The following is a 26,149-nucleotide window of genomic DNA, read 5'->3' on the forward strand; positions in this document are numbered from 1 at the left end:
TCTATGTCAAACATCTTTTTAATTATCTTTCAAATCACCTTGAGACATTTTGTTGCATTAAGATAATAAACAAATTCATGTTGCTGTCACCTGATGTCAGTTTCCCTTTGAAAAATGCTTCCGGATTCATAGATTCATGTATCATACAGCATGGATTCAGACCGTTGGGATTAACTAGCTCCACAAATTAAACTAGTTCCACCTGCCTGCACTTGACCGATATCCCTCCAAATGTTTCTTATTCATGTACTTAACCACTGTCTTTTAAATGCTGTCACTCTATCTTTATCCATCACTTTCTCAGGCAGTGTTTCACAAACAAACCACTCTCTGTGTAATAAAATTGCCCCTCGTGTCCTTTTAAATCTTTCTTGTCTCACCTGAAAAATATGCTTCTTAGTATTGAACTCGCCCACCCTAGAGAAAATACTCTTGCCATTCACTTTATCTATGCCCCTCTTGATTTTATAAATCCCAATGAGGTCAGCCCTCAATCTCTGACACTCCAGGCTTGCCAGTCTATTTTTATATTTCAAACCCTCCATTTCCAGTCACATCCTGGCAAATCTTTCCTGAACCTATATATATGTTAATTTTTTAAAGTATTATTGAAAGCTCTTTGCAGTGCTTTCACATTCAAAGTAATACATAGCACCTTGTCTGGATGGGGAGGTGTAAACATGCTAATTAATTTTAATAAAAATCAAAAGATCTGCCAAAGGTGTAAATCAAACAACAGAAATTAAAACAGCAATTACGGGAAAAGCTCAGCACATCTGGCAACACCTGTGCAGAGAAATCAGAGTTAATGTTTCAATTCGAGTGATCCTTCCTCAGGACTCAAATTTTCTAAATAATTTGAAATTGGATCTATTCACCAATGGTTTGAAAACCTATAGGTTCAGGAAGAAAGGAAAAAAGACATTGGGTAAATGTGCTAAGAACTAACTATTCCTGGAGGATAGATATCATAATGGATTGGTTATACTAACACATTTTTGACTATGTATAACTATAATAAACAAGCATATCTTCTATGAACCTCTTATTGCAAGATTCAAAACATTTGACAGACTATATTCCACAAAGCACCCAAAGGTCATATTATACAAACTTCCCTGAAAATGTGCTGTGTCCACATTTAACCTTGGATATTCCTGAATGGAATATCTTAGATTCAGCTCTCCTGCCAGCTGGGCCATTTTCTTACTGAGTAGGAATACTTGAACTGAGATACATTTTAATAATTGCATCAATTAATGGGGAGTTTGCTGGAGTCAGTTGCAGAGCTAAATGAGAGGCTATGTGGCAATTGGCTGAAGGGGCCAAATAGCTAATGAGAAAAGACTAAGAAAGATGGGGAAAGAAAAGCAAACTATCCACTTCTAGGAGCATACCCCCACCTCCCCCAAACTCCCCCCCCCACCGCCAACTGACCAGGGACAAAGACTCAGGAGGCAGGCAGAATTCAGGCAAGTGGCAGACTTTTATTCAAGTAGAAACCAGTTAATGATGGAGAGGGCTAAAGGATTTTCCCCAAATCTGGCCTCGATGTGAGAACACAATTATTCCCTTAATCTTTGGCTCAGGTTGGAGGCGAGATCAATGACACATTCAAATCTTTACAGTGAAATATAGCATTTTTATACATTTTGTGTTACAATAATCACATTCAGCATGGTCACAATGTTTTTCTCTCTTATTCCATATGCCCAATCCCGTGAAACAGCTAATCAGTGATGGGCATTCCTATGACAGCCTCAGGTTCCCATGATCTCATGGCATTTAACAGACATTGTATTCTTCAGGCCTTGGAATCTTTTTGTGCATCCTATTAATTAACAGTCCAAAGTTACTGGTTAAACTCCTCTAGTATGTCCCAGACTTGCTTATCTCTAAGGACTGCTGTAATTCTGTTATTCATAGTATTTTCCACTGCTCCATCTATCTATATATATGACGGTTGGTTTTAACAAACTGCTATAGGATTCATAATATTAGTTTCTGTTATAAGTTAGTTACAAAGTGTAAAGTTATATACCTACTTCTACTGTTAGCACTTTGTGATTAATAAGTTTCAGCCAATCTATTTCATTCAGGGTGTATTACGCATCTTTTTAGAGATAAGAGAAAACATTTCTTGAGACTAATTAACATTTACATCTATGTTTAAATGTTTTTCCCCTAATGCTTCTGTTATACTTTGGTTGTACATGTATCTATGCTCATGCTGAAACCTAACTCTATGATTAACTGAAGAATCTTTAACTCGAACCTATTTCTCATCATTGTGAATAACTGCAAATAAACAAACAATTATTTTTTTTAAAAACTATATCTGATTAAAAACTACAGCTGATTAATAAGTTAAGTTGGTTGGTTCATGAACTGTTCTAACTGGTGCTGTTCACATAATGGGACAATATGCCTTTATGAACGAGAGTGGAATCTGTCATTTTGTGTCTTAAAGTTGGAAGAGACTGTCTTATTCTGTTGAACCCTTTCGGCCAATTTGTGTCTTTCAACATGAGCCGCCCTTACACCACCGAAAATAAAACAAGTTTTACAAGACAATTCAATAATAGAAGGTATAATTACGCAACATGATTGTTTAGTAGAGATGCACCTTACTGATCTAACTGTGAAAGTTACAGTGGGGGTTGCAAGTCCCTTTACAAAACTGCAGTACACATTGCATATGTGACACAGCACCTGGATGGGCAGAATCCAAGACCAGGAGGGTCAGGTTACTGGAGACTGTGGAATAAATGACTGCTCGATTCTACAAATGTTTGGACTCAATATTGAGTTGAACAATTTTAGGGTCTGAGGCAACTTCTGCCATGTCCTAGCCCAATCCCCACACACCAAGTTGGACCGAAGGGTCTGTTTCCATGCTGTACATCTCTGACTCTGACTCTAAATCTTGTTATCACATAGTCTGCTATGATACAAAACCCATTGTTAGCCACTAGTTGACCCCATTAGTAGCTATTCATTCTCCCAGACTGATCGTTACTCATTCCTTTGTTTGCCCAACTGTTCTAGTCTCTCTTCGGGCTCTGTTCCTGCCTGCCGTTCACATCTTACCCCCTTCCACATCTGCTCCCCCCCCCCCCCCCCAAACACCCCAAATCTCCATCTTCTGCATGTCACCAACTTTTTCCTGCTCGCTATCAGTTCTGAGGAAGGGGCGACTGGACCTGAAATGACCTGTCCACAGATGCTGTGAGATCCGCTGAGCTTTTCCAGCAACATCTGTTTTCCATTGGGGCTGGACCGTTGTTCCGAAGTATTTCAGCTGGTGCATAACTCTGTGCGCAAGAAATATGTCGCTAGTCTAACGTGACATGATTTTTAAAAAGTTATCATCAAATAAAATCCGTGTTAGGCATCAGCGCTGAAAATTGCAAATGTTCATTCGTTCCAATTCACCTTTATTTCATGCAAAAAGATGTGTGCAATTCGAAACCAAAAGAGAAGATGCTGGAAAATCTCAGCAGGTCTGGCAGCATCTGTAAGGAGAGAAAAGATGGGGTACTGGGCTAATGGTCGGATACTTGGTAGTGTGGATGAGCAGAGGGATCTTGGTGTCCATGTACACAGATCTTTGAAAGTTGCCACCCAGGTAAATAGTACGGTGAAGAAGGCATATGGCGTACTGGCTTTTATTGGTAGAGGAATTGACTTCCGGAGTACTGAGGTCATGTTGCAGTTGTATGAGACTCTGGTGCGGCTGCATCTGGAGTATTGTGTGCAGTTTTGATTGCCATACTATAGGAAGGATGTGGAGGCACTGGAACAGGTGCAGAGGAGGTTTACCAGGATGTTGCCTGGTATGGTAGAAAGATCGTATGAGGAAAGGCTGAGGCACTTGGGGTTGTTTTCATTGGAGAAAAGAAGGTTTAGGGGTGACTTGATAGAGGTGTACAAGATGATTAGGGGTTTAGATAGGGTCGACAGTGAGAATCTTTTTCCACGTATGTAGTCAGCTATTACAAGGGGGCATAGCTTTAAATTAAGGGGTGGTAGGTATAGGACAGATGTTACCCGTGCCACGTGATAGAGATTCGAGGAATAGGGAGAGAGAACAATTAAATGCGTGGCTTCAGGGATGGTGCAGGAGGGAGGGGTTCCAGTTTTTGGATAACTGGGGTTCTTTCTGGGGACGGTGGGACCTCTATAAACAGGATGGTCTACACCTGAACCTGAGGGGAACCAGTATCCTTGGGGGGAGGTTTGCTAGTGCTCTTGGGGGGGGTTTAAACTAACTCGGTAGGGGCATGGGAACCCAGATTGTAGCTTCAGGGTGCAGGGCCTGGAGTGTAGGGAGGTGAGGAACATGGCATCAATTTCCAAGGAGGGTGCCTGTAAACAGGGAAGTGGCTTGAAGTGTGTATACTTCAATGCAAGAAGTATACGAAATAAGGTAGGTGAACTTGCAGCGTTGGTTGGTACCTGGGACTTCGATGTTGTGGCTATTACGGAGACATGGCTAGAACAGGGACAGGATTGGCTGTTGCAGGTTCCGGGATTTAAATGTTTTAGTAGGGTCAGAGGTGGGGGTAAAAGAGGGGGAGGTGTGGCATTGCTTGTCAAAGATAGTATTACAGCGGTGGAAAGGACGATGGATGAGGACTTGCCATCTGAGGTAGTTTGGGCTGAGGTTAGGAATAGGAAAGGTGAGGTCACCCTGTTAGGAGTCTTTTACAGGCCTCCTAATAGTCCTAGAATCATTGAAGAAAGGATTGGGAAGGTGATTCAGGAGATGAGTGACAGTAATAGGGTGGTTGTTATGGGGGACTTTAACTTTCCTGATATTGATTGGGAAAGCTATAGCTCAAGTTCGTTAGATGGGTCAGTGTTTGTTCAATGTGTGCAGGAGAGTTTCCTGACACAATATGTAGACAGGCCAACAAGAGGTGAGGCCATACTGGATTTGGTTCTGGGTAACGAACCAGGCCAGGTGTTAGAATTAGAGGTAGGTGAGCACTTTGGGGATAGTGACCATAATTCGGTGATTTTTACACTCGTGATGGAGAGGGATAAGTGTGTACTACAGGGCAAGAATTATAGCTGGGGTAAGGGAAATTATGATGCGGTGAGGCATGACTTAGGATGTGTGGCTTGGAAAAGTAGACTCCAAGGCAAGAGTGTAAATGATATGTGGAACTTGTTCAAGGGGCAACTATTGAGTGTCCTTGATAATTATGTACCTGTCAGGCAGGAAGGAAAGGGTCGTGCGAGGGAGCCGTGGTTTAATAAGGAATTGGAATCCCTTGTTAAATGGAAGAGGGCGGCCTATCTCAAGATGAGACGTGAAGGTTCAATTGGGGCGATTGAGAGTTATAGGGTAGCCAGGAAGGACCTGAAGAGAGAGCTAAAAGCAGCAAGGAGGGGACATGAAAGATCCTTAGTAGATAGGATTAGGGAAAACCCTAAGGCTTTCTATAGGTATGTTAGGAATAAAAGAATGACTAGGGTAGGAATAGGTCCAGTCAAGGATAGTAGGGGGAAGTTGCGTGTGGAGGCGGAAGAGATTGGGGAGACACTGAATGAATACTTTTCTTCAGTATTCACTCAGGAACAGGGCATTGTTGTCGATGAGAATACTGAGGCACAAATAAGTAGATTGGATGGCTTTGAGGTATGTAGAGAAGAGGTGTTGGAAATCCTGGAAAAGGTGAAAATAGATAAGTCCCCTGGGCCTGATGGCATTTATCCTAGGATTCTCTGGGAAGCAAGGGAGGAGATTGCAGAGCCATTGGCCTTGATTTTTATGTCCTCTTTGTCTACAGGAGTAGTCCCAGAAGACTGGAGGATAGCAAATGTGGTTCCCTTGTTCAAAAAGGGGAGTAGGGATAGCCCTAGTAACTATAGGCCGGTGAGTCTCACTTCTGTTGTGGGCAAAGTCTTAGAGAGAATTGTAAGGGATAGGATTTATGCACATCTAGATAGGAATAATGTGATCAAGGATAGTCAGCATGGTTTTGTGAAGGGCAAGTCGTGCCTCACAAACCTTATTGAATTCTTTGAAAAGGTGACGAAGGAGGTTGATGAGGGGAAAGCGGTAGATGTGGTATATATGGATTTTAGTAAGGCGTTTGATAAGGTTCCCCATGGTAGGCTACTGCAGAAAATACGGAGATATGGCATTGAGGGTGAGTTGGAGGTTTGGATTAGGAATTGGCTGGATGGAAGAAGACAGAGGGTAGTAGTTGATGGCAAAGTTTCTTCATGGAGTGCCGTCACTAGCGGTGTTCCGCAAGGATCTGTTTTGGGACCATTGCTGTTTGTCATTTTTATAAATGACCTGGAAGAGGGGTTAGAAGGTTGGGTGAGCAAATTTGCGGATGATACGAAAGTCGGAGGAGTTGTTGACAGTGAGGAAGCATGTGGCAGGTTACAGCAGGATATAGAGAAGCTGCAGAGCTGGGCAGAAAGGTGGCAGATGGAATTCAATGTAGCTAAGTGCGAGGTGATTCACTTTGGGAAGAATAACAAAAAGATGGGGTACTGGGCTAATGGTCGGATACTTGGTAGTGTGGATGAGCAGAGGGATCTTGGTGTCCATGTACACAGATCTCTGAAAGTTGCCACCCAGGTAAATAGTGCGGTGAGGAAGGCATATGGCGTACTGGCTTTTATTGGTAGAGGAATTGAGTTCCGGAGTCCTGAGGTCATGATGCAGTTGTATAAGACTCTGGTACGGCCGCATCTGGAATATTGTGTGCAGTTTTGGTCGCCATACTATAGGAAGGATGTGGAGGCATTGGAACGGGTGCAGAGGAGGTTTACCAGGATGTTGCCTGGTATGGAAGGAAAATCGTATGAGGAAAGACTGAGGCACTTGGGGCTGTTTTCACTAGAGAAAAGAAGGTTTAGGGGTGACTTGATTGAGGTGTACAAGATGATTAGGGGGTTAGATAGGGTCGACAGTATGAACCTTTTCCCGCGTATTGAGTCGGGTATTACAAGGGGGCATAGCTTTAAATTAAGGGGGGGTAGATATAGGACTGATGTTAGGGGTAGGTTCTTCACTCAGCGAGTCGTTAGTTCATGGAATGCCCTGCCAGTAACAGTGGTGGACTCTCCCTCTTTAAGGGCATTTAAGAGGGCATTGGATAGGTATATGGAGGATAGTGGGTTAGTGTAGTTTAGGTGGGCTTGGATCGGCGCAACATCGAGGGCCCAAGGGCCTGTACTGCGCTGTATTCTTCTATGTTCTATGTTCTATGTTCTATGATAGGTTCTTTACTCAGCGAGTCATGAATTCATGGAATGCCCTGCCAGTAGCAGTAGTGGACTCTCCCTCATTATGGGCATTTAAGCGGGCATTGGATAGGCATATGGAGGATAGTGGGCTAGTGTAGGTTAGGTGGGCTTGGATCGGCGCAACATCGAGGGCCGAAGGGCCTGTACTGCGCTGTATTCTTCTATGTTCTATGTTCTATAAAAGAGCTGACATTTCGAGTCTAACTGCCCCTTTGTCAAAGCTGTGTACAATTCGACTTGCCGCTTTCCATTCCGCCGTTGAAACAATTCCTCCAAGTGAATGTGCGAGCAGTTGATGACATTAGGTATGTGACTGTTAACAAGAAAACAGGTTGAAAACGAAGCGGAAGCGTTGCATGCATCAACAGATCATGGGTTAAGTCGAAATTTAGTTATTCTTTTTTTTTAAAAAAAACGATGTTCAAACTTATTTCTTAAAAGATGCGCTCTCGATTCATTGTCAGAATCTACATCTGAGTGGGTGTGAGACTTCCGTCTAGCTCCTGCTTTGTAGGTATTGCTGCAAACCTCAGACGTTATGTAATTTCATTGATTAATTGAGACAACTGGCAGCTCTGTCACGGCATTACATCGAGGTTTCTTCAGAAAGCATTAATAATTCTCAGTTAAGGGAAGAATTAAGATATATGCATATGGAATGGAATGTGAGGTAGATGAGGAGCAGTGAGCAGCTAGGAAGACAATGCAATGTTAGCTTTAACTTCAGTATGCAAGAGCAACATTTCTGTTCCTTCCTAACAATGACGATTTGGTCAAGTCGCTCCAATAATACCAATTGGCTCTCACAAGGTTTTAGTCCAAGGTTAAATACAGTCAGAAAAGCATAAAAGCTTTGACAAAGGGTCAGTTAGACTCGAAACGTCAGCTATTTTCTCTCCTTACAGATGCTGTCAGACCTGCTGAGATTTTTCAGCATTTTCTCTTTTGGTTAAATACAGTCAATTGCATCTGAGAGGCGGGTAAGATTCTGAAACTGTAAGAGCTTAGGGATGGATTTAGGCTAATCGGCCCATCAACCTTGTCCACCATTCGATCATGGCAGATATGTTTCTCAACCTTATTCTCTCGTCTACTCCCCAGAACCTTTGATTCACTTACTAGTCAAAAACCTATCCATCTTTATCTAAGATCCACTCAACATTAATAGTAGAAATATTAGGGATAGCAGCTTTGGGGCCATACTGCAGCATATGGTTAGTTGGCCTTGGAGGTAGATGCACCAGGAATGAGAACGAATTTGGGATTGAGATGTGACCTCGTAGAGATTCATAAAACCATGAAGAATATTCTTAGGATTAATGGTAGGTATTTTACCCTAGAACGGGGGATTTTAAGACAAGGGGAAGGTGTACATTTTTAAGGTAAGAGGAGAGAGATTGAAAAAAAGACGTGGGGGACAACTTTTTTACACAGAATCTGGTTCGCGGGTGGAATGAACTTTCTGCACAAGTGATGGGTGTGGGCACAGTTACAATGTTTAAAAGACACTTCGATAAGTACATGAATACAAACGGTTTGCAGGAACAGGCAGGGGGGGCTAACTTAGTTTGGGTTTAGATCGCAGTCTGCCTCAATGCTCCATGACTACATAACTTAGAAGTAATTGCAGAAGATTTTTTTCTTTATCCCTGGAACTAGCAATTATAACTTTTGGTCTCACGCAGCTAATCTGCAATCAATAAATGGCAATCACACAGAGCTCAGCACTGAGCAATAGAGTAAAGAAAACCGACTAGAAATATCCCAGGCTGGAAATGCATTACGTAAAAGCTTTTTCAGACCACACAGGTTTTGTTAAACGTGAACTTGTACCCATCACCTAGAGCATGTGAAAGGAATGAACAGCAATAAACAGTGAAAGGAGACTGTGTTTTATGGAATTGTTAGTGAAGAATAGGAAACTCGGAGCAAGGAATGGGGGAAGAAAGGGAATATACAATGAATCATGTTAAAGTGCCCAAGTCAGTGGATATGACAACTGGTTTAGCTAGATTACATCTCAAAAGTATACGGAAACACATTACCAGAAAGAAAGGTAGATGAAAAGGATTATTTATAAATCAGCGTCAGGAAGGACTTTTTGGATCAGGAAACTAAATACTTAAGTTTCTAGCAACGAATTGATATGACAACTGAAGAAGACCCAGGGCAAATAAATTAGTAACACAGAGCATCAACTTAGTAGACTAAGTCTTTACTAAATGTGTAGTGAAATGCTGTATAAGATATAAACCGGACTAGATGAGATATACAGTCATCAGATTGATTTGTTTAAACTTGGAGAATAGATTAAAAAAATGACAGTTTTCTTTAAAAGGAACCACACAAAAGCCTATAATATGACACAACAAACATTCTATCACGCTGAGGATATCACGCTGAGGATATCACACAGGGAGTAAAGAATGGGGCTCATAGGATAATCGACTGGGTGAAGGTTATTGAAGAGTTTAAATCTGGTACACCAATAATACGAAGGAGGAGAAAGTGAGGGCTGTACATCAGAGTCGAGAATGTGATGCTGGAAAAGCACAGCAGGTCAGGCAACATCCAAGGAGCAGGAAAACCTTCATCAGGAATGGTGGTGAAGGGCTTATGCCTGAAACGTCGATTCTCCTGCTCCTTGGATGCTGCCTGACCTGCTGTGCTTTTCCAGCACTACACTCTCGAAATCAATAATATGAAACATGCCATGCGATGCAATCCAAACTATTTGGAGATACACTGTATACAAAAACAGACTAAACCTTTAGCTCTGCAGGTCGATTCTAAGAGCACAATATTTTTCTTTGGCTTGTGCATTCATAATTGACCAGGAATCAACAAGTTATGAATCTGTAATGGACCAAACAGGCTTCAGAGAAAATTCTATGTTGTCACCACACGCTGTTATATCTGATGAATAAGATGCTCCAAACTGGAAATCCAAATCTGGGTAATTTCAACTGCTCAGAATGCGAATACTTGAAAAGATGTAGTACTGGCACATTAGTTTCATTTAGCTGCACTCGAAATGAAATTAACATGGGATCATGAGCCAGTTCCATCCATTCCACTATTTAAATGTTATTTAAATGTTATCTCTAACAGTAATATGTCAGTGACAGTGCAGGGTCTGAACCAGAACGGGATCTGTGACAGTGCGGGATATGTACCAGTACTGGGTCGGTGACAGAGTGGGGGGCCTATACCAGTACTGGGTCTGTGAGCCCAGGGTCTGTGACAGTGGGGGTCCGTACCAGTACTAGGTCTCTGACAGTATGGGGTCTGTACTAGTACTGGGCCTGTGACAGTGAGGGGTCTGTACCAATACTGGGTCTCTGACAGTATGGGGTCTGTACCAGTACTAGGTCTGTGACAGTGCGGGGTCTGTAACAGTACTGGGTCAGTGACAGTGCGGGGTCTGTAGCAGTACTGGGTCTGTGACACTGCAGGGTCTGTACCAGTACTGGGTGTGTGACAGTGAGGGGTCTGTACAGTACTGGGTCTGTGACAGTGTGGAGTCTGTGCCAGTACTGGGTCTGCAACAGTATGGAGTCTGTACCAGTAGTGGGTCTATGACAGTGTGGGGTCTGTACCAGTACTACGTCTGTGACAGTTTGGAGTCTGTACCCGTACTGGGTCTCTGACAGTGCGGATTCTGTAGTAGTACTGCGTCTGTAACAGTACAGGGACTGTACCAGTACTGGGTCTGTGTCGGCGTGGGGTCATGTATCGGTACTGGATATGTGAAAGTTTGGAGTCTGTACCAGTACTGGGTGTGTGACAGTGTGGGGTCTGTACTCGTACTGGGTCTACGACAGTGCTGGGTCTGTACCAGTACTGGGTCTGTGACAGTGAGGGGTCTGCAGCAGTACTCGGTATGTGACAGTGTGGGGTCTATACTAGTACTGCGTCTGTGACAGTCTGGGGTCTGTACCAGTACTAGGTCTCTGACAGTGTGGGGTCTGTACCAGTACTGGGTCTGTGACAGTGTGAGGTCTGTACCAAGGCTGGGTCTGTCACAGTGTGGGGTCTGTACCAGCACAAGGTCTGTGTCGGTGTGAGGTCTGCATCTGCACTTCATATGTGACAGTGTGGAGACTGTCCCAGAACTGTGTCTGTGACAGTGAGGTGTCTGTTCCAGTACTGGGTCTGTGACAGTGTGGAGTCTGCACCAGTATTGGGTCTGTGACACTGCGGGGTCTTTACCGGCACTGGGTCTGTGACAGTGAGGGGTCTGCACCAGTATTTGTCTGTGACAGTGTGGAGTCTGTACCAGTACTGGGTCTGTGACAGAGTCGAGTCTGTACCAATACTGGGTCTGCGACAGTCTGGTGTCAGTACCAGTACTGGGTCTGTGAAAGTGTGGGGTCTGTACCAGTACTGGGTCTGTGACAATTAGGGGTCTATACCAGTACTGGGTATGTGACAGTGTGGACTCTGTACCAGTACTGGGTCTCTGACAGTGTGGGATCTGTACCAGTACTGGGTCTGTGACAGTGCTGGGTCAGTACCAGTACTGGGTCTGTGACAGTGTGGAGTCTGTACCAGTATTGGGTCTGTGACAGTGTGGTGTCTGCACCAGTACTGGATCTGTGACTCTGCATGGTCTGTACCAGTACTGGGTCTGTGACAGTGTGGGGTCTGTACCAGTACTGGGTCTCTGACAGTGTGGGATCTGTACCAGTACTGGGTCTGTGACAGTGCTGGGTCAGTACCAGTACTGGGTCTGTGACAGTGTGGAGTCTGTACCAGTACTGGGTCTGTGACAGTGTGGGGTCTGTACCAGTACTGGGTCTCTGACAGTGTGGGATCTGTACCAGTACTGGGTCTGTGACAGTGCTGGGTCAGTACCAGTACTGGGTCTGTGACAGTGTGGTGTCTGTACCAGTATTGGGTCTGTGACAGTGTGGTGTCTGCACCAGTACTGGATCTGTGACTCTGCATGGTCTGTACCAGTACTGGGTCTGTGACAATTAGGGGTCTGTACCAGTACTGGGTATGTGACAGTGTGGAGTCCGTACCAGTATTTGCCTGTGACAGTGCGGAGCCTGTACCAGTAATGTGTCTCTGACAATGCAGGGTCTGTAGCAGTACTGGATCTGTGACCCTGCAGGGTCTGTACCAGTACTGGGCCTGTGTCGGTGTGGGGTCTGTACCAGTACTGTGTCTGCGACAGTGCAGCGTCTGTACCAGTACTGGCTCTCTAATAGTGTGGATTCTGTACCTGTACTGGCTCGGTGACAGTGTGGGGTCTTGACTACTACTGGGTCTGTGACAGTGTGGAGTCTGTATCAGTACTGGGTCTCTGACAGTGTGGGATCTGTAGCAAGACGGTGTCTGTGACAGTGCAGGGATTGTACCAGTACTGGGTCTCTGACAGTGTGGAGTCTGTACCAGTACTTGGTCTTTAACAGTGTGGAGTCTGCACCAGTAGTGGGTCTGTGACACTGCGGGGTCTGTACCAGTACTGAGTCTGTGACAGTACGGTGTCTGTACCAGTACTGGGTTCTGACAGTACGGGGTCTGTACCATACTGCTTCTGTGACAATGCAGGGTCTGTACCAGTACTGGGTCAGTGTCGGTGTGGGGTTGTATCTGTACTGGGTCTGTGACAGTGTGGAATCTGTACCAGGACTGGGTCTGTGACAGTGTGGGGTCTGCACCAGTACTGGGTCTCTGACAGGACGGGGTCTGTACCATACTGCTTCTGTGACAATGCAGGGTCTGTACCAGTACTGGGTCAGTGTCGGTGTGGGGCTGTATCTATACTGGGTATGTGACAGTGTGGAGTCTGTACCAGTATTGGGTATCTGACAGTGTGGAATCTGTATCTGTACTGGGTCTGTGACAGTGTGGGGTGTGCACCAGTACTGGGTCTGTGACAGTGTGGAATCTGTACCAGTACTGGGTCTGTGACAGTGTGGACTCTGTACCAGTACTGGGTCTGTGACAGTGTGGACTCTGTACCAGTACTGGGTCTGTGACACTGCAGGGTCTGTACCAGTACTGGCTCTCTAATAGTGTGGGTTCTGTACCTGTACTGGGTCGGTGACAGTGTGGAGTCTGTACAAGTACTGCGTCTGTGACAGTGTGGGATCTGTAGCTGTACTGTGTCTGTGACAGTGCAGGGACTGTACCAGTACTGGGTCTGTGACAGTGTGGGATCTGTAGCTGTACTGTGTCTGTGACAGTGCTGGGTCTGTACCAGGACTGGGTCTGTGACAGTGTGGGATCTGTAGCTGTACTGTGTCTGTGACAGTGCAGGGACTGTACCAGTACTGGGTCTGTGTCGGTGTGGGGTCGTGTATCTGCACTGGGTATGTGACAGTGTGGCGTCTGTACCAGTACTGGGTCTCTGACAGTGAGGGGTCTGTCCCAGTACTGGGTCTGTGACAGTGTGAAGTCTGCACCAGAACTGGGTCTGTGACAGTACGGGGTCTGTACCGTACTGCTTCTGTGACAAAGCAGGGTCTGTACCAGTACTGGGTCAGTGTCAGTGTGGGGCAGTATCTGTACTGAGTATGTGACAGTGTGGGGTGTGTACCAGTACTGGGTCTGTGACAGTGTGGGATCTGTAGCTGTACTGTGTCTGTGACAGTGCAGGGACTGTACCAGTACTGGGTCTGTGTCGGTGTGGGGTCGTGTATCTGCACTGGGTATGTGACAGTGTGGCGTCTGTACCAGTACTGGGTCTCTGACAGTGTGGAGTCTGTACCAGTACTGGGTCTGTGACGGTGAGGGGTCTGTCCCAGTACTGGGTCTGTGACAGTGTGAAGTCTGCACCAGAACTGGGTCTGTGACAGTTAGGGATCTGCACTAGTACTGGGTCTCTGACAGTACGGGGTCTGTACCGTACTGCTTCTGTGACAAAGCAGGGTCTGTACCAGTACTGGGTCAGTGTCAGTGTAGGGCAGTATCTGTACTGAGTATGTGACAGTGTGGGGTGTGTACCAGTACTGGGTCTGTGACAGTGTGGTGTCTGCACCAGTACTGGGTCTGTGACAGTGTGGATCCTGTATCAGTACTGGGTGTGTGACAGTGTGGGGTCTGTACCAGTACTAGGTCTCTGACAGTATGGGGTCTGTACCAGTACTGGGTCTGTGACTGTACGGGGTCAGTACCAGTACTGGGTCTGTGACAGTGTGGGCTCTGTACCAGTATTGGGTCTGTGACAGTGCGGATCTGTACCAGTAATGGATCTGTGAAAGTGAAGGGTCTGTAGCAGAACTGGATCTGTGACAGTACGGTGTCTGTACCAGTACTGTGTCTCTGACAGTGTGGATTCTGTATGGACAGTGTGGATTCTGTACCTGTACTGGGTCGGTGACAGTGAGGGATCTGTTCCAGTACTGGGTCTGTGACAGTATGGAGCCTCTACCGGTACTGGGTCTGCGACAGTGCAGGTCTGTACCAGTACTGGCTCTCTAACATTGTGGAGACTGTACCTGGACTGGGTCTGTGACTGTGTGGAGATTGCACCAGTACTGCGTCTGGTGCAGGGTCTGTACTACTACTGGGTCTGTGACAGTGTGGAGTCTGTATCAGTACTCGGTCTCTGACAGTGTGGGATTTGTAGCAAGACTACGTCTGTGACAGTGCAGGGACTGTACCAGTACTGGGTCTGTGTCGGTGTGGGGTCGTGTATCTGCACTGGGTATAAGAAAGTGTGGAGTCTGTACCATTACTGGGCCTCTGACAGTGTGGAGTCTGTACCAGTACTGGGTCTGTGACAGTGAGGGGTCTGTCCCAGTACTGGGTCTGTGATCGTGTGGAGTCTGCACCAGTAGTGGGTCTGTGACACTGCGGGGTCTGTACCAGTACTGAGTCTGTGACAGTACGGTGTCTGTACCAGTACTGGGTCTCTGACAGTACGAGATCTGTACCATACTGCTTCTGTGATAATGCAGGATCTGTACCAGTACTGGGTCAGTATCGGTGTGGGGCTGTATCTGTACTGGGTCTGTGACAGTGTGGAGTCTGCACCAGTACTGGGTCTGTGACAGTGCAGGGTCTGTACCAGTACTGGGTCTGTGACAGTGTGGCGTCTGTACCAGTACAGGGTACTGGGTACTGTCACATGCCCAGTACTAGTATAGACCCCTAATTGTCACAGACCCAGTACTGGTACAGACCCTGCAGTGTCACAGACCCAGTACTGGTGCAGACTCCACACTGTCACAGACCCAATACTGGTACAGATTCCACACTGTCAGTACAGGGTGTGTGACAGTGTGAGGTCTGTACCAGTACTAGGTCTCTGACAGTGTGGGGTCTGTACTAGCACTGGGTCTGTGACAGTGAGAGATCTGTACCAGTACTGGGTCTCTGACAGTATGGGATCTGTACCAGTACTGGATCAGTGACAGTGCGGGGTCTGAACAGTATTGGGTCCGTGACAGTGCAGGGTCTGTACCAGTACTGGGTCTGTGATAGCGTGGAGTCTTTACCAGCACTGGCTCTCTAACAGTGTGGAGTCTGTACTTGTACTAGTTCTGTGACAGTATGGAGTCTGTACCAGTACTGCGTCTGTGACAGTGCAGGGTCTGTACCAATACTGGGTTGTGACAGTGTGGAGTCTGTACCAGTATTGGGTCTCTGACAGTGTGGGATCTGTAGCAGTACTGTGTCAGTGACAGTGCAGGGACTGTACCAGTATTGGGTCTGTGTCGGTGTGGGGTCGTGTATCTGCACTGGATATGTGACAGTGTGGAGTCTGTACCAGTACTGGGTCTCTGACAGCGAGGGGTCTGTCCCAGTACTGCATCTATGACAGTGTGGAGTCTGCACCAGTAGTGGGTCTGTGACACTGCGGGGTCTGTACCAGTACTGGGTCTGTGACAGTTAGGGATCTGTACCAGTACTGCATCTGTGACAGTATGGGGTCTGTACCAGTACTGGGTCTCTGACCGCGCGGGGTCTGTACCATACTGCTTCTGTGACAATGCAGGGTCTGTACCGGTACTGGGTCCGTGTCGGTGTGTGGTTGTATCTGTACTGGGTATGTGACAGTGTGGAGTCTGCACCAGTACTGGGTCTGTGACAGTGTGGAGTCTGCACCAGTACTGGGTCTGTGACACTGCAGGGTTTGTACCAGTATTGGGTCTGTGACAATTAGGGATCTGTACCAGTACTGGGTATGTGACAGTGTGGAGCCTGTACCTGTACTGGGAGTGTGACAGTGTGGGGTCTGTACCAGTACTAGGTCTCTGACATTGCGGGATCTGTACCAGTACTGGGTCAGTGACTGTACGGGGTCAGTACCAGTATTGGGTCTGTGACAGTGTGGGCTCTGTACCAGTGCTGGGTCTGTGACAGTGCGGATCTGTACCAGTACTGGATCTGTACCAGTACTGTGGCTGTGATAGTGTGGAGTCTGTACCAGTACTGGGTCTGTGACAGTGAGGGATCTGTTCCAGTACTGGGTCTGTTACAGTGCGGGCTCTGTACCAGTATTTGGTCTGCGACAGTGCAGTTTCTGTACCAGTACTGTGTCTGTGACAGTGTGGAGTCTATACCAGTACTGGGTCTGTGACAGTGTGGGTTCTGTACCAGTACTGGGTCTGTGACAGTGTGGGGTCAGTACTAGTACTGGGTCTGTGACAGTGTGGTGTCTGTTCTAGTACTGGGTCTGTGACAGTGTGGAGTCTGTGCCAGTACTGGGTCTGCGACAGTGCAGCGTCTGTACCAGTAGTGAGTCTCTGACAGTGTGGTTTTTGTACCAGTACTAGGTCTCTGACAGTGCGGGGTCTGTAGCAGTACTGCGTCTGTGACAGTGCAGGGTCTGTGCCAGTACTGGATCTCTGACAGTGTGGAGTCTGTACCAGTACTGGATCTCTGACAGTGTGGAGTCTGTACCAGTACTGGGTCTGTGACAGTGTGGAGTCTGCACCAGTACTGGGACTGTGACAGAGGGGTCGGTAGCAATACCGGGTCTGTGAATGTGTGGAGTCTGTACCAGTAGTGGGTCTGCGACAGTGCAGCATCTGTATCAGTACTGGGTCTCTGACGGTGTGGAGTCTGTAGCAGTACTGCGTCTGCGACAGTGCAGGGTCTGTACCAGTACTGGGTCTGTGTCGGTGTGGGGTCTGTATCTGTACTGGGCATGTGACAGTGTGGAGTCTGTACCAGTATTGGGCCTCTGACAGTGTGGAGTTTGTACCAGTACTGGGTCTGTGGCAGTGCAGGGTCTGTACTAGTACTGGATCTGTGACAGTTTGGAGTCTGTACCTGTACTGGATCTGTGACAGTGTGGTGTCTGTACCAGTACTGGGTTTGTGACAGTGCAGGGTCTGTACTATTACTGTGTCTGTGACAGTGTGGAGTCTGTCCCAGTAGTGGGTCTGTGACAGTGAGGTGTCTGTACCAGCACTGGGTCTGTGACAGTGTGGGGTCTTCACCAGTACTGTGTCTGTGACATTGTGGAGTCTGTACCAGTAGTGGGTCTGCGTCAATGTGGAGTCTGTACCAGTACTGGGTCTTTGTCACTGTGTGGTCTGTACCATACTGGATCTCTGACAGTGTGGGGTCAGTACCAGTACTGGGTCTGTGACAGTGTGGTGTCTGTACCAGTACTGGGTCTGTGATAGTGTGGTGTCTGTACCAGTAATGGGTCTGTGACAGTACTGGGTAAAGTTTGTGAGAAGATTTGTATCTCGGGTGCTCGTTGTTGTAGTTCTGTTCGCCGAGCTGGGAATTTGTGTTGCAGATGTTTCGTCGCCTGTCTCGGTGACATCCTCAGTGCTAGGGAGCCTCCTGTGAAGCGCTTCTGCGATGTTTCCTCCGGCATTTATAGTGATTTGTATCTGCCGCTTCCAGTTGTCAGTTCCAGCTGTCCGCTGCAGTGGCCGGTATATTCGATCCTGGTCGATGTGTTTGTTGATGTAATCTGTGGATGAGTGCCATGCCTCTAGGAATTCCCTGGCTGTTCTCTGTTTGGCTTGTCCTATAATAGCAGTGTTGTCCCAGTCCAACTCATGTTGCTTGTCATCCACGTGCTTGTCATCCACGTGTGTGGCTACTAAGGATAGCTGGTCGTGTCGTTTCGTGGCTAGTTGGTGTTCATGGATACGGATCATTAGCTGTCTTCCTGTTTGTCCTATGTAGTGTTTTGTGCAGTCCTTGCATGAGATTTTGTACACTACGTTGGTTTTGCTCATGCTGGGTATGACAAACAGGAAGACAGTGTGGAGTCTGTCCCAGTAGTGGGTCTGTGACAGCGAGGTGTCTGTACCAGCACTGGGTCTGTGACAGTGCGGGGTCTGTACCAGTACTGGATCTGTGACAGTGAGGGGTCTGTACCAGTAATGGGTTTGTGACAGTGAGGGGTCTGTTCCAGTACTGGATCTGTGACAGTGAGGGGTCTGTGCCAGTAATGGGTCTGGTAGCCAGACAGATAATGTATGTCAACCAGACATGGAAAAAACCATATTATTAACGTATTATTGACATTGGAACTCTTGTTCAGTAAATTGAACAGGTTGCCGAAAAGTAGCGAGAACAAAGGTAATATGCAGAAAATACACCGCAGTTTAACTGATATGTACCAACAAGTATTAGCTTTAACAGGCAGTGCAATGTTTTGAAACGTGCCTAATTTTTAATTGTATCATCTCTGTTCCACTTAGAAATTGTCTTTGGATGTCGATTGAACAGATACAATTTCGCAACAAAATAATGTAAAACTGCAAGAAAGAGCAATGACCGGTTGTATTGCCCGATTCGCTTCTTTTCTGCTGAAGAGAGCAACGGTGTTTTTACATCCCAGAATGGCTGCCTAAATAACCGTGAATGTGAGACTAGTACGCGTTATGTAAGAGAGGGAGGGAAACTGAATGTGTGCGTGTCTATCGCTATGCATGTGTGTATGAGGAGAGAGTAATGTGTGAAAGAGTAACAGAGATAGGTATCTGAGTTAGAGCGTGGTGTGAGTATGAAATAGTTTAGAGATGGGGCAGTAACTCAAAGTGAGATTTGCGATACACAGTGCACCTGAACTACTAAAAAACCGAAAATAAAAACTGGATGCTCATAATTAGAGATATCCCTGTATGAGACGCAGGCAGTGAAAGATTAAGGTGCGTGTGGGTGAATGGTGGTTAGGTGAATGAGAGAGGGAGAGCTGCTTGTTGGACGCGGCACTAATTAAGAGATAATTACTGGATAAGTGAGTGTGAGATCCCTGTGCAATGAACAACGGCTGAGAAATGATTGTGATAGCAACACGGTCTGAATGATGATACTGCAAACGAGTGCTGCATGTGTAAGAGGCAGCAAGGAGAAATTGAAGTGTCAGGTGACAGTGATGATGTGGAGGTGGCGGTTGGATTGGGTGGACAAGTCGCACGACACCGAGTTACAGTCCAACAGGTTTATGTGAAATCTTATGCTCCCTGGTCAGGACTTCACCTGGTGTCGTGTGACACAGTGAGTGCGAGGTGGGTGTTAGCACTGAACGACACGTTAGCATTCAGTGATAGGGTTCATTTTTGTTCTTACAGTACGTACTGAATTGATAAGAAAGTAAAGGGTCAGCCAATGTCTCGCGCATCCATCCGTGCAGATACCGAATGTCACTAATGAAGGATGATGTAATTTGTTTCCTGCATTTAAAAAAAATTCCTTTAATCTCGTTACAATGATGGAAGCAACAAATGATTCCCTTACCTTTAAATGATCCACAATGAAGGCGGTCCCCAACACCATCACCACGATCCCCAAAATCAAACGGAAGATGTTAATGGTGTGGAACCGGCCAGCTGAAGGATAGAGATTCAATGAGGAAATATAGAGAAACTATTAGACGCAGAATGTTTGTGTGTATGTCTTTACATAAAGGGAGGGAGAACAACAGAGAGGGAACTGGAGACAACCAATGTGTTAGACACAGAACTGTGCGCTTAAGAGTTTACTACAATGCAGCTGAGGGGTAGTACTAAAATGCCCAGAACCTTTCTCCATGAGTTCCGCGGAGTTTACACTGAACATTGTGTACATCAGGGAACCTCAAGAATATTCTCCCCTTGGTCTTTTATTGGATCTGGTCTCTGACACTGCTAAACGGGAGCTAAAGCTAATTCTCATCCTCGCGTTAATTTCTAATGCAGTGCTCGATGGTAACAATACCCAGTCAACGGAAAAGAGGAAGCTGGCATTTACATAGCGCCGTTCAGGCCCCTTGAAAGCCAATGAGCTACTCGAAGTGTGCTCGCCGCTGTAATAAAGAAAATGTGACGACCATTTTGTATACGATTTCCCAAAAAGCAATGTGAGAGTGAGCAGATCATTTGATTCTGTCGTGTGGATTGGCAGGATAAATATTCGCTTAGGACTGATTTATTATCATTAGGGATGGAACCGCGTGTCAGACAGGGGAACTGGGTATTGATCTGCTAACCCCGAACATGGCGCGGATTGAATGCAGTTTGTGGTCATTTTAAGCTGACGGCTAAGCAATACTTTAAAATATTGGCGTCAAGTTTGATTTCGGCTGGAGTCCCAAGTGTGCGGGAATGAATCGGACCCTTGTATTTTTAATATTGCAGATTAGTGTAGACAGAAATCCCGTCGCTGGTTCCAGTATATAACAAAGATCGTGATTAAATCAATACTGAAGACCCGTCGCCCTTACCGTGGTTTGGAACCGTGTAGCTGATATTTGCCGGGACGCCGAGTGCGAAGTGAGAAACCTGGCAGGTATAGACTGAGCCCCTCTCCGGAAGACTGAGCTCGCTGGAAACTTGAAATAAACCCTCTTCGTTTAGGATTTTCCTGATGTTGATGCCAGACGTGATTTCGGAGAAATTTTTATACCACACGAGTTCAAGCTGCCCCGGGAAGAAGCCAGCTGTTGTGCAGAGGAGAGCGAGGAAGGGCGAGTCGAGGCGGGTTATCTTCAGCGGGGTTGGTGGCACTGGAACACAATAACATTCAATAAATCAATATCGGAAGTTGTGTGTGGGTTGGACAGAAGACAGAACAGCCTTTCAAAAGGCACAGGCATTTCTTGAATTTTGGAGGGAATTCTTTTTTTTAAATCAACCTATTAATGCTAACAACTAAAGTTTCAATTCTGAAAGTTAGAATCGATGTACGTTCGTTAAACCTCCCCTTCCTTTGCATTCGGATAAAAAGTGGAGATAAATAGAGTGGACCATGTCAGAATGGGCAGCCGCTGATAATGTTGGACGAGACACATACTCTACACACGCAGCTCAGAGTCTGCATTGGATTAACAGTGGTCAAATCAGACAAAGTCAGAGTCCATACTAAAAAAAAGCGGTTTCATCAGACACCCTCGGTCTGTTGTCCATTGAACAATCACTGGTTCAACCGGACACAGGCAATCCAGCGTCTATTAAATGCTTACTTTTTTCCAAGAGACATTCTCAATCCATAGTTTGTATTGAATTCTAATTGGTCCCATCTAAGTCTCAAACCCAAGTCCAAGTCCAATGAGATGCTCCGCAGAGACGGGACTTTCTCAGGGACACTATCCATGGCACTGCACACAAGGCCGTTGAGAAGAAACAGGGGAAGCCACAAGACTGGTTGGAAGCGAGCTCAAGTAATCTCACCGCTGTCAAGGAGGCAAAACGTGTTGCGCCACTCCACCCAGGCAACACTGTCTGCACTAAGGACACCAAGACACAAGTGTAATGTGCACCCATAATGTTGCAAAGAAAGGAGTTTCAGGATTTTGATCCAGAGACACTATAATAGGAATGGTGTTATATTTACAAGTCAGGGTGGTGACAGGCTTGGAAGGGAAGTTGTATATGGTCGTGTTGCCATCTATCTGCTGCTGTGAGTTTTGAAGGTGCTGTCGACGAATATTGGGTGAATTCCTTTACTGCGTCTTGGAGAAGGCACACACTGATGTGACCGGACATGTTCATATGTAAAACGAAATCCAGGATTGTCACAGAGCATCGGTCATGGAGGGAATGGTGATGCATGTGGTGCCAACGAAATAGGCTGCATTGCCTGAATGCATTGTCAAGCTTCTTGGGTGTTGGTGCAGCTACATTTAATTCGGCAAATGGGACGTCTTCGATCATATTGTCGACATGTGCTTGATAAATGGTGGATAGGATTTGGGGAGTCAGGAGGTGGATCACACATTGTTGGATTCCTGGCCTTCCATTTGCACTTGTAGATATTGTATTTGCATGGTTAGTCCAGTTCAGGGCCTCGGCAACCCCCAGGATGATAATGTCTTGTAAAATAAATGAAAAGGCATTTTTCTCGGAAATATTTCGCTGGAGTTGTAAGCAGTCTTTCAGCTATAAACGATAGCTAACTAAGTCAGCTATTAGCAATGTCATCGGCTAAATTCCAAGTAGAAGTTCAACGATTAGAGATTTTCACAAAATGCTTCCCTTGACTGTTAAAGTTATATGCGAAATGAATTTGCACTCTTTTTTTTCCTTTACTGAGAATTAAAAACCCTATATCCTTCAGTTGATTATTTCTAATGAACTTGTCCTTGAAACTATTTGGTCCATCTTCTTCTCAATCATTAGTTCCCGATTGACACTCAAACACGCTCATAGAGATGTACATCATGGGAAAAGACCCTTCGGTCCAACTCGTACATGCCGATCAGATATCATAACCTAATCTAGTCCCATTTATCAGAAGTTGGCCCATATCCATTCAAACCCTTCCTATTCAATTACACATCCAAATGATTTTTAAATGCTGTAATTGTCCCAGCCTCCACCACTTCCTCTGGCAGCTCATTCCATACACGTACCACTCTCTGCGTGAAAAAGTTGCCCCGTAGGTCCCGTGAAAATGTTTCCCCCTCACCCTAAATCTATGCCCTCTAGTTCTGTACTCTCCCATCCCAGAGAACAGACCTTGTCTATCTATCCTATCCATGCGCCTCATGATTTTATAAATCTCGATAAGGTCACCCATCAGCCTCCAACACTCCGGGGAAAACAACACTATTCAGCCTCTCCCTGTAGATCAAATGCTCCAACCCTGGCGACAGCCTTGTAAAGTTTCTGAACTCCGTCAAGTATCCCGGCATCATTCTGAGAGGAGGGAGACCAGAACTGCACACACTATTCCAAAAGTGACCTTACCAATGGTCTGTACAGCCACAATATAACCTCCCAACTCTTATAGTCAATGCACTGACCAATAAAGGAAAACATACCAAAGAGCTTGTTCACTATCCTGTCCACTTGCGACTCCACTTTCAACTAACTAACTCCACTCCAAGATCTCTTTGATCGTCAACACTCCGTGCATAAGTCCAACCCTGATTTGCCTTTCCAAAATGCAGAACCTCGCATTTATGTAAATTAAACTCCTTCTGTCACTCCTCAGCCCATTGACCATCTGATCAATATCTCGTTGTTCTCTGAGTTAATCTTCTTCACTGACCACTACGCCTTCAATTTTGGTGCCATCTGCAAACTTACTAACGAGACCACCTATGTTCACATCCAAATCATTTATATAAGTGACAAAAGTCAGTGGGCCCAGCACCGATCCTTGTGGCACACCATTGGTCACAGGCCTACAGTCTGAAAGGCAAACCTGCACGATCACCCTCTGTCTTCTATCTTCAAGGTGGTTCTGTATCCAAATGGCTAGTTCTTGCCGAATTCCGTGCGATCTTGCTAACCCGTCTACCCTGAGGAACCTTGTCGAACGCTTTACTGAAGTCCATGGAGATCCTTTGGAAAAATATGTTGGCTTCCCAGCCGCGAACGCTTTGTTCACGCAATGTGAATTGAAACAACAGGCGATCTTTGCACACACTTCTCAGGATTGCGTTTAATCATTTTCTCATCGAATCTTTGCTCCATGCTTCAAAACCACATTTTCAATTAACAATATCCTGTTGCAATCCCACTCAACATCGGGTATGGATGATGCCATTATCCACTTCAAAGGTAGAGTTCCTTTACATTTGAAGTTGGTGCGCAGACTTGAGAAAGTGCCTCCAGCACCCAGCCATGCTTCAGGAACAAAAAAACTGCAGACTCCAAATATATTTCCATTATTCTACCTTAATGTACGTAGACTGATTGCACCAAGCTAACGAGGTAAAGTGCTCAGAGAATTTTACCCTGCTTCATAAAATCAGGACTTAAGGGGAGACTCAGTCTATGAGGAATGTAAATAATTACCAAACGTTACAAGTAAAATTGGGGATTAAGAAAAATAAATTTAATCTCCAAGTACTCAGTAAACATCTCATCAAAATCATACTTGGAAGCAGCGCAAGTACATTTCTCGTTATAATGTCATTTTAGAAGCAGACCAAATAACACTCTCTACTTCTCAGTTAAATGTTGAGAGCACTTAAAAGTATTCAAGTATCCAATCCGTTAGCGTGAGGAAGCACAACATTTCTGAGACACCATTTAATAATTCGTTCTCCGGTAGCATACATTTGAATGTTTTCCTAAAGCCCGTTCTTCTTTTGGAGGATAATTATTTAACTCTCGGTTTAATTACTCATACCGTGCTGTAGCTGCATCCGTTTATGATCACTTGCACCTATTTGATAATCGATTTTGAGAACCTGACATTTACCTCTTTAAAAGAAAAACACATCTTTCCACGTTGAACTCCATGACAAATCCAATGCATTGCATTTCCGATGGCTACCTAAATCAAGTGGTGCATAATTTAGGATACATTATCTGCTTTTAAATAGTCGATATAAAACAAGATTAAATACATTACACGGCCTGGCTAACTTTGATTGACCGCGGACGGCAAGTCTGATGTACACCAGCACAAGTTCGGTCTAAGTGTCCTTGAACTGAAAAAAAAACCAAGCCCGCCTTTCGACACCAAACTATTAGCAGACTCCTTGCTGCTCTTGTGATCTATTATCGAGGTATACCTGCCTAATTTAACGTTGTTCATTTCTCCTCAGTGACACTCACCGTGTACGATAAGCTTAGTCCCATTCCCATTGAAAGTCTTCCTGCCGAAGACGCTGATGCTACAGTAATAGATTCCGGAGTCCCGGAAGCTCACATTCAACAGATGGAACTCAGCAGATGCTTGCTTGAACGGTAACATTATTTTCCTTTCGTCTGCTGTTGGGTCCAAAGTTTTGGTCTGCCCGTCTTTCCGCCAAGAGACATCCACCGATAATTTGCGATCGAAAAGCGGGATGGAGCAATACATTGACACATTTGCACCTTCCACTGCAGTCAGGCACGCAGGGATTTGCGTCACAGGCAAAGGGGTTTCGCCAGTATCTACCAGAAATATACACAAACATTAGTTGGTCATGTTTCATGTCCTGAAAAAGGAAAAGAGGTAAAATAATGGGTAAGAAATTTAACGAAAGAAAATCAAATAATTAATCATGAAAACGACGCTGCCTGTTTTGAGTTCCCGGTATTTCCATTCATATTCCTATCCGCTAGGTGAGTGACAATATTTATAGACCTGTATAAATGATTCCCAGGGCTGAGAGATAGCACAGCATATGGAACACAGGCATCTTGGGCAGGGAAGATCTCGAGCAGGAAGACAGCAACAGCCAGCGAAAATCGGTGGAAAAAGTGTAACCATCTGGGACTCCCTGGTGCATTCAGGCATCGACTCTGTGTCTGAGACAACCTCAATGAATTGGTTCTGTTTAAGGCGGATCGACGGAAGTAGGTGTTGCAAGATGAGGATGGCTCAGGTCTGATTGGTGACCAAGAGAATTTGAAATATTTTCGCATGACGTGAAAGGTTTCTAGTTGAGACAACACTTGTCTGAGTTCAGTGTTGTCCGACCTGTGGCAGTTGGGAGCGCGGTGGGGATCTGGCCCAGAGGTGGTGATCAAATAGAAATGCATGCCCTGATCTTACAGTTGGACCGGATGCCATGTCCTTGAAT

At 45.7% G+C, this 26,149-nt stretch overlaps 1 protein-coding gene across 1 annotated transcript; it reads right to left on the minus strand.

The window, feature by feature from the left end:
• Positions 1-1,501: 1,501 nt before the first annotated feature.
• Positions 1,502-25,831, minus strand: LOC122558644 (SMH class II histocompatibility antigen, beta-1 chain-like). The gene is made up of 5 exons (XM_087995577.1): positions 25,711-25,831; positions 25,197-25,517; positions 20,909-21,190; positions 19,945-20,036; positions 1,502-1,831 (listed from the first exon to the last, which is right to left on the minus strand). Exons 1-5 carry the CDS (start codon positions 25,763-25,765, stop codon positions 1,805-1,807), a joined length of 777 nt encoding a protein of 258 aa, XP_087851703.1. The 5' UTR covers positions 25,766-25,831; the 3' UTR covers positions 1,502-1,804.
• Positions 25,832-26,149: the final 318 nt, after the last annotated feature.

Source organism: Chiloscyllium plagiosum, unplaced genomic scaffold, assembly GCF_037043375.1.
Source record: "Chiloscyllium plagiosum isolate Xiang-an unplaced genomic scaffold, Cpla_swu_hap1 HiC_scaffold_17, whole genome shotgun sequence".
NCBI classification, from domain to species: domain Eukaryota; kingdom Metazoa; phylum Chordata; class Chondrichthyes; order Orectolobiformes; family Hemiscylliidae; genus Chiloscyllium; species Chiloscyllium plagiosum.